Source organism: Phoca vitulina, unplaced genomic scaffold (assembly GCF_004348235.1).
Source record: "Phoca vitulina isolate PV1807 unplaced genomic scaffold, GSC_HSeal_1.0 scaffold30, whole genome shotgun sequence".
NCBI classification, from domain to species: domain Eukaryota; kingdom Metazoa; phylum Chordata; class Mammalia; order Carnivora; family Phocidae; genus Phoca; species Phoca vitulina.
In genome coordinates this window covers 22,158,174-22,177,037 of record NW_022589733.1, presented here as the reverse complement: position 1 = coordinate 22,177,037, position 18,864 = coordinate 22,158,174, and the positions used below count along the sequence as shown (strand labels likewise).

The window sequence follows — 18,864 nt, the reverse complement described above, 5'->3', positions numbered from 1 at the left end:
CGTGACCTGAGCTGAAATCAAGAGTCAGATGCCTAAGCTACTGAGCCAGCCAGGCGTCCCAGCACAGCAAGATATTTATTCAAGAGAAATGAATGCATGTATCCATCAAAAGACATGTGCAAGAAAGTTCATGGCAGCTTTATTTATAATAGCCCCAATCTGAAATCAATTCAAACATCCATAAACAGGAGAATGAATAAATCAATCGTGGTTTATTCATACAATGGAATACTTCTTAGGAATCAAAAAGAAGCAAACTAATGTGACAATATGGTTGATTCTCACAGACATAATGATGGGCAAAAGAAACCAAAAACAAGTGACTACTATTTGATTCTATTTATACGAAGTTCAAGAACAGGCAAAACTATTCTATCATGACAGAAGTCAGAATAGTGGTTACTTTTTGAGGGTGGGGTGTTGACTGTAAGGAACCCAAATAGTCATCTAGCATGCTAGAAATATTCTATACCTTTTTTTATTTTTTGAGAAAGAGAGAGCGCCTGAGTGGGGGCGGAGGGGAGCAGAAGGAAAGGGAGAGAGAATCCCAAGCAGGCTCTATGCCCAGCACGGAGCCCGACGCAGGGCTCGATCTCTCAACCCCAATATCATGACCTGATCCAAAATCAAGGGTTGGATGCTTAACTGCCTGAGCCATCCAGATGCCCCAGAAATATTTTATATCTTGATCTGAGTGTTGTCTCCATAGTTGTTATACATATATATTCATTGAGCTGAACACCTAAGATTTGATGTTTATAGTAAATGATGCTGGATCAATTGTCTATCCGTATGGAATAAAATTAGCCTGGCTTCCTACCTCACTTCCCTGAATTTACAGAAGATATTTATAACAAGTTAGAATCATCTTAAAGTCCCAAAAATGAGGGAATATTTAAAGTATACAGGAAGGGTGCCTAGGTGGCTCAGTTGATTAAACCCAGACTCTTGATTTCAGCTCATGTCATGATCTCAGGGTTGAGAGATCAAGCCCTGAATAGGGCTCTGTGCTCGGCATGAAGCCTGCTTAAGATTTTCTCTCTCCCTCCGGCCCTTGTCCCCATGCTCTGTCTCTAAAAAAAAATTAAAAATAAATAATAATAATAAAGTATATATGACACACAACCTAATAATAATAATAATAATATAGTATATATGACACATCCTTAAGTTAGAAATATGATGTGGCATTAAAAGTGTTTTTTTTAAGATTTTATTTATTTATTTGACAGAGAGAGACACAGCAAGAGAGGGAACACAAGCAGGAGCAGAGGGAGAGGGAGAAGCAGGCTTCCTGCAGAGCAGAGAGCCCGATGTGGGGCTCCATCCCAGGACCCGGGGATCATGACCTGAGCCGAAGACAGACGCTCAACGACTGAGCCACCCAGGCGCCCCTAAAACTGTGTTTTTTTTTTTTTTTTTAAGATTTTATTTATTTATTTGACAGAGAGAGACACAGCGAGAGCAGGAACACAAGCAGGGGGAGTGGGAGAGGGAGAAGCAGGCTTCCCGCCGAGCAGGGAGCCCGATGCGGGGCTCAATCCCAGGACCCTGGGATCATGACCTGAGCCGAAGGCAGACGCTTAACGACTGAGCCACCCAGGTGCCCCTAAAAGTGTGTGTGTGTGGTTTTTTTTTTTTTTTTTTAAAGATTTTATTTATTTGAGAGAGAGAGAGAGCAAATGAGCAGAGGGAGGGAGAAGCAGGCTCCTCACTGAGCAGGGAGCCCAACGTGGTGCTCAATCCCAGGACCCTGGGATCATGACCTGAACCGAAGGCAGACACTTAACGACTGAGCCACCTAGGCACCCCCATTAAAAGTGTGTTGAAGTGTTTGCTACAATGTGGAAAACACCTATAACATTGGATAAAAAAGGCAGGCCACAAAAATTCTGTATAAAGAATTATCAAAACTATATAAAAATATGTACAGAGAAAAGTCTGGAGGGAAGTGACACCAAAGTGTTAGTAGTGGTTATTTGTTGTCGTGGGGTGGCAAAATAATGGGAAGACTTTTTTCTTATTTGTATTTTTCTGTAGCATGCAAAATTTCAAGACTTCAATAACGGCAGAACAAACTTTTAAAAAATATCTTTTTCTTTCCAAAATCAAAACTCTGCCCTTCACGTTTCTCTGTCAACTGCTGCCCTGCTTTATTAATCCTTCAAGCTTTTCTGCTTTCTGTTCTCATCACAAAATGTGTTCACTACTTCCTGTGGCTGGCTACACTGAGGCTTCTCAGCTACCACCTCCTTATAGCATCCCACCCTAACTCCCAGGTAAGACCGAAGGCCTTTGGGCTGGATACTCTTTATTGTCAAGTTAATAAAGGATACCCAAGGAAGAGAAGCTGTGAAGTCTCCCTTGTTGCCCAACAAAAGGGGTAAGTGTAATAGATGTAATTTGCCTGTACCCATTAAACAGGCAAATGCAAATTTTCATGTACCTAGTGGGTAAGCATTTCCTCTACAGTGGTGGTGAGAAATGTTTTATTTCTAGAAGGGGCACTTGCAGCCCAAAGGGAAAACCTCCCCCTCCACTTCATAGGACCACTGAACTGCAGAGTTGTTGCAGCATGTACGCAGGGATGGGAGAAGTTAGGGCCACTCACAATGTAGATTCTCAGACTCTGCTCAGACTTTTTGGAGCAAATCTCTAGAAGGAGGGACCTAGGTTTTGCCTCTTAATGTCTGTCAGGTGATTCCCCCCACCCCCTTCATTTTTTAAACATTATTTGATATATATATATTTGATATATTGAAAATTATTTGATATATATAAATATATGTATTTTAATAAAGTATAATTATAAAATGTACATATATGAACCTATCACCCAGCCCAGAGCTGGATCATTAACAATAATTTATTTGTATTTACCTCTGTGATTATCTCTGATGCCTTCCTCTTGCCTCCCTATGAGAAGCAACATTTTACATTGTGTGTTTTCCATTCTACTAAAATATTAAAAAATATATAGTTTTTGGGGGGTGCCTCGGTGGCTCAGTCGGTTAAGCGTCTGCCTTCGGCTCAGGTCATGATCTCAGGGTCCTGGGATCGAGCCCCGCGTCAGGCTCCCTGCTTGGTGGGAAGCCTGCTTCTCCCTCTCCCACTCCCCCTGCTTGTGTTCCCTCTCTCGCTGTCTCTCTCTGTCAAATAAATAAATAAATAAATCTTTAAAAAAATATATAGTTTTTGTCTCCTTGGCATCTATGCCTGTAAAATATATTATTTAGTTTTGCTTGTTCTTTTTTATTTTTTTCATGAATTTTTTATTGTGATAAAGTATATATAACATAAATTTTCTTTTTACCAATTCTAAAGTGTACAATTCAATGGCATTAATTACATTTGTAATGTTGTGTAACCATCACCACCATTGCCAATACTTTTTCATCATCCCAAACAGAACTCTGTACCCATTAAGCAATAATACCCCATTCTCCCCTCCCCCAGCCCCTGGTAACCTCTCATCTACTTTGTGTCTATGGATTTGCCTCTCCTAAATATTTCACGTAAGTGGAATCATACAATATTTTTGTGCCTGGTTTCTTTCAGTTAGCATCATATTTTCCAAGTTTATTCATTGTTCTAGCATGTGTCAGAACTTTTTATAGGTGAATAGTAGTCCATTGTATGTATATGCCACATTTTGTTTATTCATCTGTTGAAGGACACTTGGATTGTTTCTACCTTTCGGCTATTGTGAATAATGCTGCAATGAATATTGGTGTACAAGTATCTGTTAGAGTCTCTATTTTCTTTTCTTTTAAAGATTTTATTTATTTATTGACAGAGAGAGACACAGCGAGACAGGGAACACAAGCAGAGGGGGAGAAGCAGGCCTCCCACGGAGCAGGGAGCCCGATGCAGGGCTCGATCCCAGGACCCTGGTATCATGACCTGAGCCAAAGGCAGACGCTTACTGACTGAGCCACCCAGGCGCCCCTATTTATTTTTAAAAGATTTTATTTATTTATTTGACAGAGAGAGACGCAGCGAGAGAGGGAACACAAGCAGGGGGAGTGGGAGAGGGAGAAGCAGGCTTACCGCGGAGCAGGGAGCCCGATGCAGGGCTCAATCCCAGGACCCTGGGATCATGATCTGAGCCGAAGGCAGACGCTTAATGACTGAGCCACTCAGGCGCCCCTTAATAACCATTCTTTACCCATATAACCAGTTTATTTTTTATTTTCAGGATAGTATTCAATAAATTACATGAGATATTCAGCACTTCATTATAAAATAGACTTTGTGTGAGATGATTTTGCCCAACTGTAGGCTAATGTAATTGTTCTGAGCACATTTAAGGTAGGCCAGGGTAAACTATGATGTTTGGTAGGTTAGGTGTATTAAATGAATTTCTGACCTACAATATTTTCAACTTAAGCTGGTTTGTCAGGACGCAGCCCCATTATAAGCTGAGGAAGTTCTGTATTCCATTATACAAATACACCATGTTATTTAGCTGTTCCCCTATTAAAAATTTTATTTGAGTGTAGTTGACACACAATGTTACATTAGTTTCAGGTGGACAACATAGTGATTCACCATCTCCATAGGTTCTGCTGTGCTCACCCCAAGTGTAGCTGCCATCTGTCCCCATATGACGCTAGTACCATATCCTTGACTCTATTCCCTATGCTGTGCCTTTTATTCCCATGACTTATTCTTTCCATACTGGAAGCTCTATCTCCTACTTCCTTTCACCCATTTTGCCCATCTCCCCTGCTCCCCCCACCTCAGCCATTTCCCTCTGGGAGCCATCAGCTTGTTCTCAGTATTTATAGGTCTGATTCTGCTTTTTGCTTGTCTGTAGCCAATCCCTTATTGATGGACATTTGTGCTATTTCCAGTTGTCTTGCTATTACATCAGTGCCACCATGAATACCCCAAAGTGATTCTTTTGTACATTCTAACCTAAGAATCACTGACCTTTTGTTTAATGAACAGAGCAATATTTTATTGAGTTGCTATTAAATATCAACTGAATAATACTTGAGATATAGAGGTGGAGACATTTGACTGAAGTGTATTGATTTTTCCCAACTGCTATTTGGATTAATTACTGGACTACATTTGGGGCACCCGGGTGGTGCAGTTGGTTGAGCGCCTGACCCATGGTTTCGGTTCAGGTCGTGATCTCAGGGTTCTGAGATCGAGCCCCATGATGGGCTCTGCAATCAGCAAGAAGTTTGCTTGAGACTCTCTTCCTCTGCCCCTCCCCCCTCAAATAAATAAATAAATCTTAAAAAAATAATTACAGGACTATAATACCATGAGAACTACTGTCGTGGAGTATGGTCTGCGTCAGCCTACACTATAGCTTTAACCATTTTGTGTGATTTCTTGCCAAGAGCTATCAAAGAAGACACAATAAATACATTTTACTGATTTCAGGTTGGAGAAGTTTTAAGCAATAGGGCGATGTCAACACTGGCTGGCGAAAATGACTGTGAAAAGGAAATGCTTTCTTTAGAGCCCTGTCTCAGCCAGGTTGCAGCAGCGTCTATAAGTGGGTTTAAAATAACGCACACAAGGGCTTTTTCAGCACTGAAAACGCTCCAAAACAAAGAGACACAGATTGACACTTCCTCCCCCAGTCCTGCACACAGTGGCTGATTTCGGGAAACCCTTTGGCAGCCACATGGGGTCATAGTGTGGCCAGGCTTCTTTGGGGTTTGTAGAGAAACACCAGGGGAAACTCAAGTGTGAAGCAAGAGCTCAACTCTTAACAGGGATGTTGTTTGTGGCTCTGTTACTGGAAAATGCGATGACCTTATTAACAAGGTCAAAGTTGTGTAGACACAGGAATTACAAAATTGAGGAGGGGGTGGAGTGAGATACTGGGGACATAAAAGCATCAGCAGGAGGCCCCCACAGTACTTCTCTTCCAGAGGCAGGACAAACCAAAGATGAGGTGAGCCCGCAGCTCTGCTGCTTCTCCCCCTTTCCCTAGCTTACTTCATCCTTCTCTGTGTACATCCTTTACCCCTGGGACAGCCCAGTTATGGGAGAAACCAAAGGAGACATTCAAAACAAACCCAAAGAGATAGGGCAGATGAGTTAAATCATAGCGAATTAAGAGGTTTCGTGTGTTAAATCTTCTGCTTTTCTGCCTCCGTGAGAACGTGACTTACTCTACGGGATGGCTCTTTCCTCGGGGTTACAGTTTTCACCTTTGCGGGGGATGCCTGCCAGTGGCCCCCATGGTAGGCTTTCTGGCAATTTAAATATGTTCATTAGCAGATGTTTTCATTTTTAAAAAATGTATAGGACCGATAGTAACACATGTAAATGACCCAATGAAGGCACTGAGATTTTATCAAAATAACAAAAAAATTTTTTTTGAAATGTTGAAATCTCAAGACTACAAACTTGGCATAGCCAAGCAAGCTCTGCAGAGCTGGCCTCGGTCAGCAAGATGGGGAAGTGGTGAGTGGGCCTGGCCACTGATGCCCGAGTCCACAGTCAGGCTTTCAGGAAGCCGGTTATCTGCCTGGGAACCTTTTTTGGCATTTTGGGGTTTCCTGAAGACAAATAAAAAAAATAGCAGGAAAACCATGTATGTGTTTTAAATTCTGTATACTTAAAACATCTTATCATGGAAAAATTTAAAAAGTAGAGAGAATAGCCTAGGAAACCCCTGTTTTCCATCTTCAGGTCATCCACATTTTATTAGCAGCACCCTGTAGCCCAGGACCTTAGGGGTGCTTTTTGCAGGGGAGCTCACATATTATTGGCAATTTAATGTTTCCTAAACGGTGCCAGAAACTGAGGCCCACAGATCTATGTGCCTTCCTATCTCGGTGGTTCCTCTCGGAAGCCCACGTAGAATTCCGAGCGGCGCAGAGCACGCAGGAACCCGGGTGTACTGGGAAGCTGCCCCACCGAGTGGGTGTGTGGATGATGGTGGCAGGTCCCTTCTTGGTGTCAGCACTTCCACGTAGCTGCTTCTCCGGCGGCCTGACAGGAGGGGTGTGGGTGCGCATGTGCGCGCGTGAGGCGGGGAGACCAGCCGTGCAGCCCTTCTTGTCTTCTCTCGCAGAGCCCTGGGAGCTGTCATTGCCCTCCAGCTTTGCGGGCAGCTTTTCGCAGTGGGCACTGGCAGTGAGGCCACAGATCATGCAGGTAGGTGTCTGGGTTTGTGTGGGAGCCTCACGTCCCAGCACTGCTGTGCCTCCTTTTGACCCTATCAGATCTGCGCCCTCTCTTTGGGAAGAGCCAGTTCCTCCTTCTCGAACTAATCTCTGGTGTTTCAGTCCAGTGAAGCACACTGGGGAGCCAGCCAGGATAGAGGGGGGATGGCCTTCCCTTTGGCTTCCATTTGAGGTGGAGCGTGGCTGATGTGCACAGCAGCTTCTTCTCAACGGACTTCTCACGGGTCTCTGGGATCAGTCTCTGAGTATCAACCTCCTCCTCCTATGATTTTTCTTTGCAGAGGTCAGTGTCCCAAAGCCCCCAGAGATTGAAAATGGCTACGTGGAGCACTTGGTTCGTTACCAGTGTAAGCCCTTCTACAGACTGCGCACTGAAGGAGACGGTAAGACCTGGACAAGTGTCCCTGCGCACAGCACCCCCCCCCCCCCGGCCCCCGGGTCTTTCCATGATGACCGGGGCCAAGGGTGAGGGGCCAGAAAACTGACATGTTCTCCTTGGAACCAGAAGAGGTAGATTCTAATAAGGGTTTTGTCACCAGTAACTGTGGCCTTTTGGGCAAATTATCTTAGCCTCAAGTTTGCCCCTTTACTAAGGGGAGGTAATGCCATGTAGCCTATTCATCCCAAAGGAGATGTGGTAAAAGAACCAAGGGTGGCACCAGTGATGACGACAGGTGGCCCTGACCTAGTATCATGCTCCCTGCGCTAAGTGCTTCACATGTATTTGCTCACTGAGTTCTCACGACAGCCCCCTGAAGAGATCTTATTATTATTCTCATTGTGCTGATGAGGAAGCAGAGGCACAGAGAGGCTGAGTAACTTGCTCAAGTTCAGGTGGCCGGTAAGAGGGAGAGTCAGAATTTGAACCCCAATTCCTATACTGTACTGCGTCGCCACCACCACACATCTGTCCTGCGGGGCTTCACTGGCGCCCCAGCACCTGGCTTCCAGCGCAATGCTCCTCCCTTCCTCCTCTCCCCTGCCCCTTCCTTCTCCTTTCTTTAATCCTCTTTAAACACCTTCCCTCCTCATGCTAGGTCCAGACTCAATTTCTCTTCTGACTCATTTCTTTCGTTTCAGGACTGTACACCTTGAACAGTGAGAAGCACTGGACAAACAAGGTCACTGGAGAGAAGCTGCCTGAATGTGAAGCAGGTAGGAAGCCAGGGGTCTTGGGAAGCAGACCAAGGGGAGGTGTTGATTGACAGTGTCCTGCATGGGCAGGCATCCGGATCAAAATGTCCCAGAGGCATATCCTTCCCGACTGGTTTCCTCTGAGCATATGAGAGCCAAGACGGGGGACGAGGGAGAGCCACAAAGGGTCAGGCTGATAAGTGAACTTTTAGGTGAGGACACTCCCAGTAAAGTTCACTAAGGATCTTGCTCATTTGGACCTTCAGGATATTGGCTGAATCCACGGTCTACACTGCCCTCTAGGGTCAGGAGGCCCTATATGTACACACAGGCTGTCCAGGGAGCCCAGGATCAAGTGTAAAGCAAGCTCCAGGAAGAACGAGTTGTGGGAGGACAGAACAAAACCAAATCCATGGAAGTGTGACGCAGGCTGGAGAGGGGTTAGGACTTCTGTTTCTTGTTATTAGGAAGAGATGTTGCTCTTTCCGTGTCCCTCCTGGGACCAGAGGATTTTGCCTGCCCTCTTCTGCCAATAGCAGTACAGAACTACTAACCTGCCTTGTATTAACTGCAATATCTAAAATCTGAGTTCTGGCCAATGCTGCAACAGATCACTCTTTATTCAGAGAATGAATTATTATAGCTTCTCATCCTCACAATGAATTTCAGGGAGTTGTGGATGTGGCTTTTTGTGATAAATGATTTAAATATACATACAGTTCATCAGCCAGGGTTTGAAAATCTCAGCAATACTTCTTTTGCGTGTGTGTGTGAGTTAGAAAAGCAGGAACTAGAACTGTGTCTTAGTGATGTACACAACTTTATAAAAAAGAACCATTTTAAACTGTAAACAATGGAAATGAGAGGAGCAGGTGGTAAAGGCAAGACATGTCAGTATTTCTAGCTGTGCAGAAATTAACACGACAGTTTAGACCGCAGCAACCACCACCGCTGTCCCCCTCTTTCCCACACTGGGAGACTCACATTCCTGCTCGTGACTTTCTTGCTCTCCTTGACAGTATGCGGGAAGCCCAAGAACCCGGTGGATCAGGTGCAGCGCATCCTGGGTGGATCCGTGGATGCCAAAAGCAGCTTTCCCTGGCAGGCCAAGATGATCTCCAACCATAGCCTCACCTCGGGGGCCACCCTGATCAATGAACAATGGCTGTTGACCACAGCTAAAAATCTCTTCCTGGGCCACACGGATGATGCGAAAGCAAAGGACATTGCCCCTACTTTAACACTCTATGTGGGGAAAAATCAGCTTGTGGAGATTGAAAAGGTGGTTCTCCACCCTAACTACTCCAATGTTGATATCGGGCTCATCAAACTCAAGCAGAAGGTGCCCATTGATGAGAGGGTAATGCCCATCTGTCTACCTTCCAAAGATTACGCAGAAGTGGGGCGTATGGGCTATGTGTCTGGCTGGGGGCGCAATTCCAACTTTAATTACAGTGAGCTACTCAAGTATGTCATGCTGCCGGTGGCTGATCAGGACAAATGTGTACAGCACTACGAAGGCAGCACAGTGCCCGAGAAGAAGTCACACAAGAGCCCCGTGGGGGTGCAGCCCATACTGAACGAGCACACCTTCTGCGCCGGCTTGTCCAAGTTTCAGGAAGACACCTGCTACGGTGACGCCGGCAGCGCCTTTGCTGTTCACGACCAGGACGAGGACACGTGGTACGCGGCCGGAATCCTGAGCTTTGACAAGAGCTGTGCTGTGGCCGAGTACGGCGTCTACGTGAAGGTGCCCTCCGTTCTGGCCTGGGTTCAGGAAACCATGGCGGGGAGCTAATGCCGGCCGGCTGGCAGCCCTTGCCTGAGGGCCAGAACTCACTCTGGAAGAGGGGAAAGCAGATGGCAGTGGAGGGGAGAAAACACGGTGTGAAGCGGTGCTGAGCCAATAAAGAGCTTTCTTGTCCGTCACTTCTGTGCGGTTTTTATTCTCTCATTTATGGTACAGCAACAGCTAAGTGTACAGTGCTATATACTGGGAGTGGGGCAGAAACCAGCCCAAGCCAACTAGAAACCCCTAAGGCGACACAGAACTGTCCCGTGCTGGGGTCACCCTCAGCGAAAGACCCTCAGAGACAAGGAGACAGACTTGGAGAAGGCAAGTGATTTGCTTAAGGCTACACAGCGGGTAAGCAGTGCGGCTGAACTCACCACGAACCCAGCCGGTCTGAATAGGAACCCCGGCTCTCTGCCCCGCGCGCTCTTGCTTCTGGGCCCTGAGCGAGGGGAGCGTGTGGGCTGATGAGGAAGAGGCCAGCTCAACGTGGGACGAAGACGAGGCTTCTGCCGAAGGCAGATCTTACTATTTGTGCTCCCACACAGCGGCACTTCAGAAAACAAAGTAAGATGGGGGAAAGGCAGCAGTTATGGACTTGCTGGGTCCAGATCGCAGCGTGGCTGTCTGTCTGCCAAAAGCCTTCAGTTCCCGCTTTCCTTCCCGAGCGGCTCGAACCGGATCATCTCTAACGTCCCTCCCAACATTCTGGAACTCGGTAAAGAGTTACAGGTCTCTTCCTCAATAGGGTAGGCTTCCCCCGGATGGAAGAAACCTATCCCTTACCAGGAGCCAAGTGCAAGCCACCTGAGTCTTCCCTTTCACAAAGACAGGCTCTTGCTATTAAGGGTCTCCCAGAAGAACGGTTTCAGAACCCTTGTAAGCAGGAGGCTCTTCTAACTTCTTCCACTCTTTCCGGCTAGTTAAGCCTTCAGTACACTGACGTTTCAGCAAGACACCTCTTGTCACATGAAGATAGGGCCTCTCCTTCTCACTGCTGTTAAATGCCCCCTGATGTCAGTGTTCTCACACCAGGGCCTGCCCTGCACTGCGGAGCTGTCCTCAAACACACGCTCCAGATCCATCAATACTTTTCAGCCCCTTAGAGCTGGTGGACCAGTGGAGCTCTTACACCTCTATTCTAAAACCTGTGAAAGAGAGAAGAGCCAGAAACGGAAATTTGCTACACACACACAAACAAAATGCCTCTCAGAATACAGTTACGCCTTTTTTTCTGGTACTACTTCAGCACTAGGTTTTCTTGAAGAAAAAAACCACTCTTTTCTTGAAGAATTATCTGCTTGCATTAAGTGGCTTCTGGCCATTGTTCAGGATGAAAATAGTAAGGAGAAGCCTTTGGCATTTTCTCAATTCACTTATCTTCTCTGGCTTCCTCCCCAGCAGCACCTCCTGCCCTCCTGGGCTAGCCCTCGGGTTTCAGTGACCCTGAACTCCGTGTAGCTCTCTGCACACGTTCTGCTGCCTCCAGCATCGGGCCTTCTTCCTCCTGGCGCCCTCTCCTGGGAAATGACTCCCCCCTTCCACACAAGCACCTCCTGCCCCCCCTGGAGGTGCAGGCCTTGTCTCCTGTGAGAAGCCTCTTCCCACTCAGGAGTCATCTGTATTTATGGAGCATCGGGCACAGGGCAGGGCATCCAGTATGAACTCATCAAGACTTGTGGAATGGAAAGCAACTAAGGTAGGAACAAGAACACAAATCGGGACTTCAGAGAAACATTCCCTGAAGACCTCGGGAGGAGAGGAGACAGGAGAATTTTATGCATGCAAGTTCTGAGTTTTTGCTGATATCTGTGCACTTACCCCACGTCAATACTGTGTGACTCAGGCTCTGACAGAAAGTCCAACGAACAGTGAGAGGCAATGAAGATGTTTTATTCTTTCACAGGGGTCTGGAAGGAGGCAGGTCTAGAGTTCACGCAGAGGCTCAAAACATCATCAGGGACCCAGGGTCTTTTTATTGTTCTTCTCCGCACGTTTACTTTTCATCCCAGGGCTGGTCCTCGTGGTCCTAGGATGGCTGCTGCAGTCCCATGGATCAGGATAACCAGAGCAGGAAGAGGGGGAGAGAACGCAGAGGTGGTGGCGGCTCTCTCCTTTCATCAGCTAAGGACATAAAAGCCCCCAGCAGCCTTCCTCCTGTGCCCCATCAGTGGTGACCTCTTCCTACAGACGAGGCTCGGAAAGGATGCAGCTGGTAAAGGGGGGACACACTTGCAGCGACAGTGCTGGCCTGCACAGAACTGGGCTTCTGCTGGCCACGAGCGGTCGAGCAGGTCGATGCTGCCTGGCCCACGGCCCTCTGGCTCTGTATCTCCTCCTTGTTCTGGAAAGTCGGGATCAGAGGTTTTGAGAGAAGCAGTGATTTGCCCAAGTGGAGGCAGGTTATGCCGGGGATGCCGCAAGAGCGAGAATTCTTCATAAAGTTATTAAAACAGGCAAATACCATAAAGACGTTATTTCTCACAATTCTGACAACTCTTTCCAGTCCTGAGTGCTTGGAGTGAAATTCTCTGCCTCAGAGAGAGGCAGAACTCTGACTTCTGGGAGAAACTTGCTCCTACTGACTACAGGTAGTTAATTTTTTGTTTAACTCAAATTGGGTGCTGGATGGTAAAGGTTCAAGGTCTCATTTCTTGGGCTATTTCATAACATAAAAACTAGTAAAATGAGCAAACTGAGATACTGTTTTATTATTACTATTTTTTAAGATTTTATTTATTTGACAGAGAGAGAGATAGCGAGAGAGGGAACACAAGCAGGGGGAACGGGAGAGGGAGAAGCAGGCTTCCCACCAAGCAGGGAGCCCGATGCCGGGCTTGATCCCAGGACCCTGGGACCATGACCTGAGCTGAAGGCAGATGCTTAACGACTGAGCCACCCAGGTGCCCCCCGAGATACTGTTTTAAAAGTCTAAGGCAGAAAGTTTCCAAAATAAAACAAATTTGCCCACTCTCAGTAGAGAATCATTTATCCAAGAGAAATAGGGATAACGGGACTGGAGATGGGAGAGCATGCGATAAATATCTGCACGGAGGAATGGGCGAGGGGGAGCGTGCGCGCGTTGTGTGTGTGTGTACATCTAGGGTATAAAAGCAGTGTTTCTGTTCTTGTGGGAACAGATTTTCTATTTTACTTGTGTATCAAGTATACACAGTTAAATTAAACTGTACTAGGCAACGTTTAGAAGGATTCTGTATCATCTTAAGGAATAAGGAGAAGCACAACATAGATTTAAAAAATCACGCTGGGAAAACGGACCACGGTTGTCTTGACTGCTCTGAGGTTTGCAGGGAGCAGACATTTCAGCATCCATCCCTGCTAATCATGGTACCAGCGTGGCCTTCTAATGGGGGCAGGGTATTTCCTGTCCAAGTCAGACGTCTTCTCTGCTGGGACGCTGAGCACCTTTCTGAAGGGCTCCAGGAAGACAGCATAGCTGGGCTCAGGTACTGCTTCAAGATGTGCCTTTGTCTTCAACTTTCAGTAGTAAATGTGCTAAATGTCTTGATAGAGGAGGTCATATTTGGGAATATTCTTGGGATCAATAGGACTTTGGACAATAAGTTTTCCCCTCATCGCTCCTCGATAAATTACTTCAATCAGATCTATGAAGTCCTGCTTAGTTTTGAAACTTCCCACAAACTTAGTGTGATCTGGAGACCTAGAGAGCACAGAAGAAAAACAACCTTGCTCAGAACTTTGGGCGATTACTCGCTGCAGACCTTCAGGAACAGCAAAATGAATCGCAGCTCTGTAACTTTCTTCTCGTCGGGGAGACTTAAGACATGAAGCCTGACATTGATTTCTCTGGTTGCAATTACCGGGCCCATCTGATAAAGGACTAAAGCCAGTGCCGTCGGCCACTGGGGTGGCATGTGAGCCCCATCATGCGAAGGGCCCCCGCTTCAAAATCTATTTTCATCACTTGTTAGCTCCGTATCCAGTAGAACTGCCTGGACGCTGGCGTGGGCATAGTCTGCCGCTGCTGCTGTCGCCTACACTGTGTAAAGCCCGTTAACTGGTCATTGTCTCTGAGTTCCCCTCACTTATACTTTTGAGTGGTGGGTATGAAATCTTTGTTTTTATTTTTTTACTATTCAAACTTCAAGTTTGTTAATTGTAGAAATTTTTTAGAAAAAAAAAATTACTAGTGAGGCCAGAGGCTGCATGTCGGTACATGTCCTTCCAGTCTGCATGCGCGCGCGTGTATGTATGTGTATGCAGATGCATTTCTTTTTTCAAAATCATGGCAATTATATCATGCAAACTATTTTGTAATGTGCTTTTCCAACCCACATATAATCTATTTCTTTCAAAGTTATTAAACTTGTATCCACAACGTTATATGAAATTGATATCTAGTATCCCTCTATGGACATCTACGTTCTTTCTATGTATTTTGCTTTCTAAATAATGGTGGGATGAATATTCACGCAGCTAATTTTGCCCACTTTCACGATTATTTTTCCTTCAGAGAAATTCCTGGAAATGCAATTGGTGGGTTAAAAATTTTACTTTTTTTTTGGGCGCCTGGGTGGCTCAGTCGTTAAGCGTCTGCCTTCGGCTCAGGTCATGATCCCAGGGTCCTGGGATCGAGTCCCACATCGGGCTCCCTGCTTGGCGGGAAGCCTGCTTCTCCCTCTCCCACTCCCCCTGCTTGTGTTTCTGCTCTCGCTCTCTCTCTGTCAAATAAATAAATAAAAATCTTTAAAAAAAAAAATTTTTTTTTTTTTACTTTTTTTTTTTTGAGAGAGAGAGAGAGAGAGAGTGCACAATTGGGGGGTGGGTGGGGAGGAGGTGGGAGGGAAAGGGTCTTAAGCAGACTCTGTGCTGAGCCTGGAGCCTGACACAGGACTCGATCGCACGATGCCGAGATCATCAACTGGGCCAAAATCAAGAGCTGGATGCTCAACTGACTGAGCCACCCAGGTGCCCCCAAAATTTTACAGACTTTTAAGATGGTAAAAAGTGTCATAAATCACCCTTGAAAAAGATCGCACCAAAATAATACTTATATCAACTGTATCCTAGGCGAATGAATAGCTTTAAAATACTTAAAACAGGTAATATTTAACGCACTTTCAGAAAGATAATGACAAAACAGGTACAGAGATCTAGACAAGCAGACACCTCACCCACAGTAAGAAATGGTAACTAGGGCACACCGAAAATACATGTTAAGTATTAGGATGCTGAGTGGATGCAGTGGAGGGTGTTAAAGATTTCACAGTGCTTATTCTTGACAGAGTTGGTTGAAGAATGTCTTCAAAACCTTCTGAGTGGCAGGAGAGGACAGTTGGCCAGAGAGAAGCATGTCTTAGTTTGCTAGAACACTTCTTTTCAAATGCAGCCAACCAGTCCCAGAAGTTTAAGTACACTGACATGTTTTGTTTTAAATGAAATTCCTGGGAAACCTTTAAAAAAGCTGTTCTGTATTTTCTACACTGAAGGATGGTTAGTACTTCCCAAATTGTACAAATCTTTCATGCTCCAGTAGGAGGTTAAAATCTGCCAATCGCACTGGAAACTCTCTCTTTTTGCACCCAAGTTTCACGTAACAAATGAGTGCATCAGCTGAACAAAGAGCAGCAACATTAGGCTCACAAAGCCACCAGCACAGGCAGGTAGGCGAGTTACTGCAATTACTTGGGGAAAAGAAACTCCCACCGCTATAGTAACATCAAGTCAATCAAACTTACCCGTAATCCACTTTCATATGCTGCCCATTGAAGAAAAACACAGTAGATGGAATATAACTGATGTCAAAATAGTGCGTGTAAACGGGAGTTCGGTCCACATCTACCAGATATATGGCAGCCATTTTACTCAGGCCAGGAGAGGTCTTAGAAAGCTGCAAACAGAGAGTGACAGGTAGGTCACAATACGAGAGGCAGCTAAGGTTTCTTCTGTGAAACTTTTTACTGGGATATTCTGTTTGAAAGAAATTCCTGGGGCGAGAATCTCTCCTGAGTTCCACATCAGACACAGTATAACCTTATCATTCAGAGTCTGAGTCTCTGTTGGTAGACTTGTGAGAGGGCCCTGGGAAAATTGTGTGAATACATTTTTAAAAATACATTAAAAAAAAAAAATCTGGTTTTGGTAGTAAAGTTTTTATGAACTTTTTGTGGATTTATAAAATCCATGTTCACTTAAACAAAAACAACTCAGAAGTATGTACTGTGCACTGAAATTCCCCCAAATCTCTTTCCTTCCAATTCCCCCATGAATGATAATTATAATAAAAATAGTGAAGACTTGCATGGCAGTTATTATGTGCTAAGTGTCCTAAGTGCTTTACACTTGTTAACTCATTTAATCCTTACAACATTCCTATGAGGTTATTAGAGTCCCCATTTCTTAGATGAAGAAACTGAGGTAATCTGCCTCCAGTCACATAGCCAGTAAACAATATAGCTGGGACTTGAACTTGGGCAGCCTGGCTCCATGATATTCCCTCTCCTCTACAGCTGAGGGTATAATCCTCTGGCCCTTTCCCCCCTCAGGTTAACATATCACACGCTCATTTTTAATCACAGTAATAAAGATTCTTATACAGGATCCACATCATGGGTAACAGCAATAGAGATGCTGGGAAGAGGTCTCAGTTCTGGGGTAAGTCTCTCTCCATAATAAAAAGAGACAGGAATAGACCCATTCTGTCTCATACTCCCCTCCCTACTCATCAGAGTATGAAGATATGTTATGAAATCAGAGATTATCATCAGGCACACACTGGAGGCAACACACTAGAAAAGCTTATCTGCAGGCAGAGAAATGAAGTTCAAACCCCAGCTCTGCAGGTTAGTGGTTTTGTCCTGTGGGCCGTCACCCGACCTCCCTGGCTGCCGTTCATCTCCCAGCATGGGAATAGTAATTGTCCTACTGTTGTGAGCACCAAGTAAAATAATGTTCACAGATGCTTGTTAATAGTGTTTCTGGTCCTCCACGGCCTTGTTGGTGAAACTGAACTTGGATGGCTGCTGGTGGGCAAGGACAGATTCAGCACAATCAGAGACTTGGGGGCCCAGCTCAGGGCAGGCACATGACCAGCTCCTGGTGAAAGTGTGCCAACAAATGAAAAACTGTGTCTCTGGGCCTGACCGCTCCCTTCCAAGCACTCTGTAGATATTGAAGAGAGAATATATAGATTTTTAATAAAAACCATTTATTTAAAAAATTCACTTACTATATCATCTAGCTGCAGACAGACAGGATCCTCGTCTCTCCCAAACCTGAGGACCAACACCTTCTCTGCAGTACTTTTTATTGCTTGGTCTACTTCTTTTTTGCTAGTTAGCTTGGGCAACAGGAAGCTCATCTTGAAATAATCCAAATAGTAATCCTCACTGTCAGTTCTGAAATACAGTTGTAATATTTAAAGACAAAGTAAGTGCATGCGTCCTAATTAAAAAAAAACAACTTAATTTTTGGAGTAGGTAATATACATACATTTTATTCCCAGAGGAAAAAATGGTTTCATACAACAAAGTATCAAAGTAAAAAGAAAACACTAAAGGCACAAACTGGTGGCAAGTCCACCAGCTTAAAAACAAACAATATAGAAATGTACACTGTGAAAAATCTCCCTCCCTTTGTCTGCCCTCAACTGGCCCCATTTGCACTAGCCTATTTCTCCCCACACACCATGTAGCTACTTTCATTAGCTTCTCATGTATCTTCCAGTTTAGTTATGCATTTACAGGAAAATACAATATGCATTCCTATGTTTTTTCCCTCTTTTGCCCCAAAGACAGCCTATTCTATCGGCCAGTGTGCCAGCAGGAAAAAGATGACATTCTCAAATTTGAAGAGATTATACGAAGACAACAGGGTGCAGTGCTGTACTTCAGCTAGTAAGAGCAGGGTGCTGTTCCTACCCCTAGGCCTGAAGGGGCCATGGGAGGGAGCAGTTAGCAGAAGTGTGTGGTGGGGACTGTGGGGTGCAGAAGGCCCTTGTATAGGGAGTCAGCCTGCAGTGAAGGGATGCAGCCACTCTTCTCCCTCCCTCTGATCTGCTAATGTGCCCACTGGCTGACTCAAACTGGAACCAGACAGCAGGGGAGACGCAAAAGGCAGCCTAGTCTCCTGGTCCCAGAGCAATCTAGAGAAGGAGGAAGAGTGGAGCTGAAGAGGCAAATGACAGATGTCCAGCACACATATTTTACCCACTCTTCTGCACCTGGCAGTGTTTTACCTAACATGCAAAGATCTTTCCATATCCCTACACACACTGTCACAGTGACATACTATTTCATGCATGGACCATATGTTTTATTTTATTTTTTTAAAAGTTATTATTTATTTCTTTGAGATAGAGCGAGACAGAGCATGAGCAGGGGGGAGGGGCAAAGCGAGAGGGAGAAGCACTCCCCTGCTGAGCAGGGAGCCCGATGAGGGGCTCGATACCTGGGCCGAAGGCAGACACCTAACCGACTCAGCCACCCAGGCGCCCCTGTACCATACTTTTTAAAGTCTTTTACTGATGGAGTATTATCATGAGTCCTGGCTTAAAGATTCTTGGTGCATATCTTACTAAATGCACCTCACCACATGGCAAACAGATCATTTAAGGGTGTGTGTGACAACCACACACAAAAAATAAGTCATAAAATACTGAGATAGAAGGGATCTAATCCAATCCCCCCATTTCACAGACTTGTTTGCTTACAGTTTTCGTTCTAGCTACAACAAGGACTAGAATCCAAGCCACCAAATTTCTAATGCAGTGTTCCTTCTGCTATAATAAGTTCCTAT

General features: G+C 45.3%; 2 protein-coding genes across 4 annotated transcripts in view; one reads left to right on the top strand and one right to left on the bottom strand.

The window, feature by feature from the left end:
* Window positions 1-18,864, bottom strand: part of TXNL4B (thioredoxin like 4B) — a 34,098-nt gene that overhangs the window by 14,019 nt on the left and 1,215 nt on the right. Inside the window, exons 2-4 of one of the 3 annotated variants that reach the window (XM_032424142.1) lie at window positions 17,297-17,465; window positions 15,807-15,958; window positions 11,302-12,430 (exon numbers count right to left, since the gene is read on the bottom strand). In XM_032424142.1, the coding sequence (XP_032280033.1) occupies window positions 12,271-12,430; window positions 15,807-15,958; window positions 17,297-17,428 (444 nt within the window). In that variant the 5' untranslated portion in view covers window positions 17,429-17,465 and the 3' untranslated portion in view covers window positions 11,302-12,270. Of the gene's footprint in view, window positions 1-11,301; window positions 12,431-12,871; window positions 13,769-15,806; window positions 15,959-17,296; window positions 17,466-18,864 lie in introns of those variants that run through there. The other 2 variants (XM_032424140.1, XM_032424143.1) reach the window with 2 other exon arrangements.
* Window positions 4,123-10,223, top strand: LOC116644526 (haptoglobin). The gene is made up of 5 exons (XM_032424139.1): window positions 4,123-5,920; window positions 7,049-7,131; window positions 7,442-7,543; window positions 8,241-8,315; window positions 9,314-10,223. The coding sequence occupies exons 1-5, from the start codon at window positions 5,916-5,918 to the stop codon at window positions 10,090-10,092; spliced, it is 1,044 nt and encodes a 347-aa protein (XP_032280030.1). The 5' UTR covers window positions 4,123-5,915; the 3' UTR covers window positions 10,093-10,223.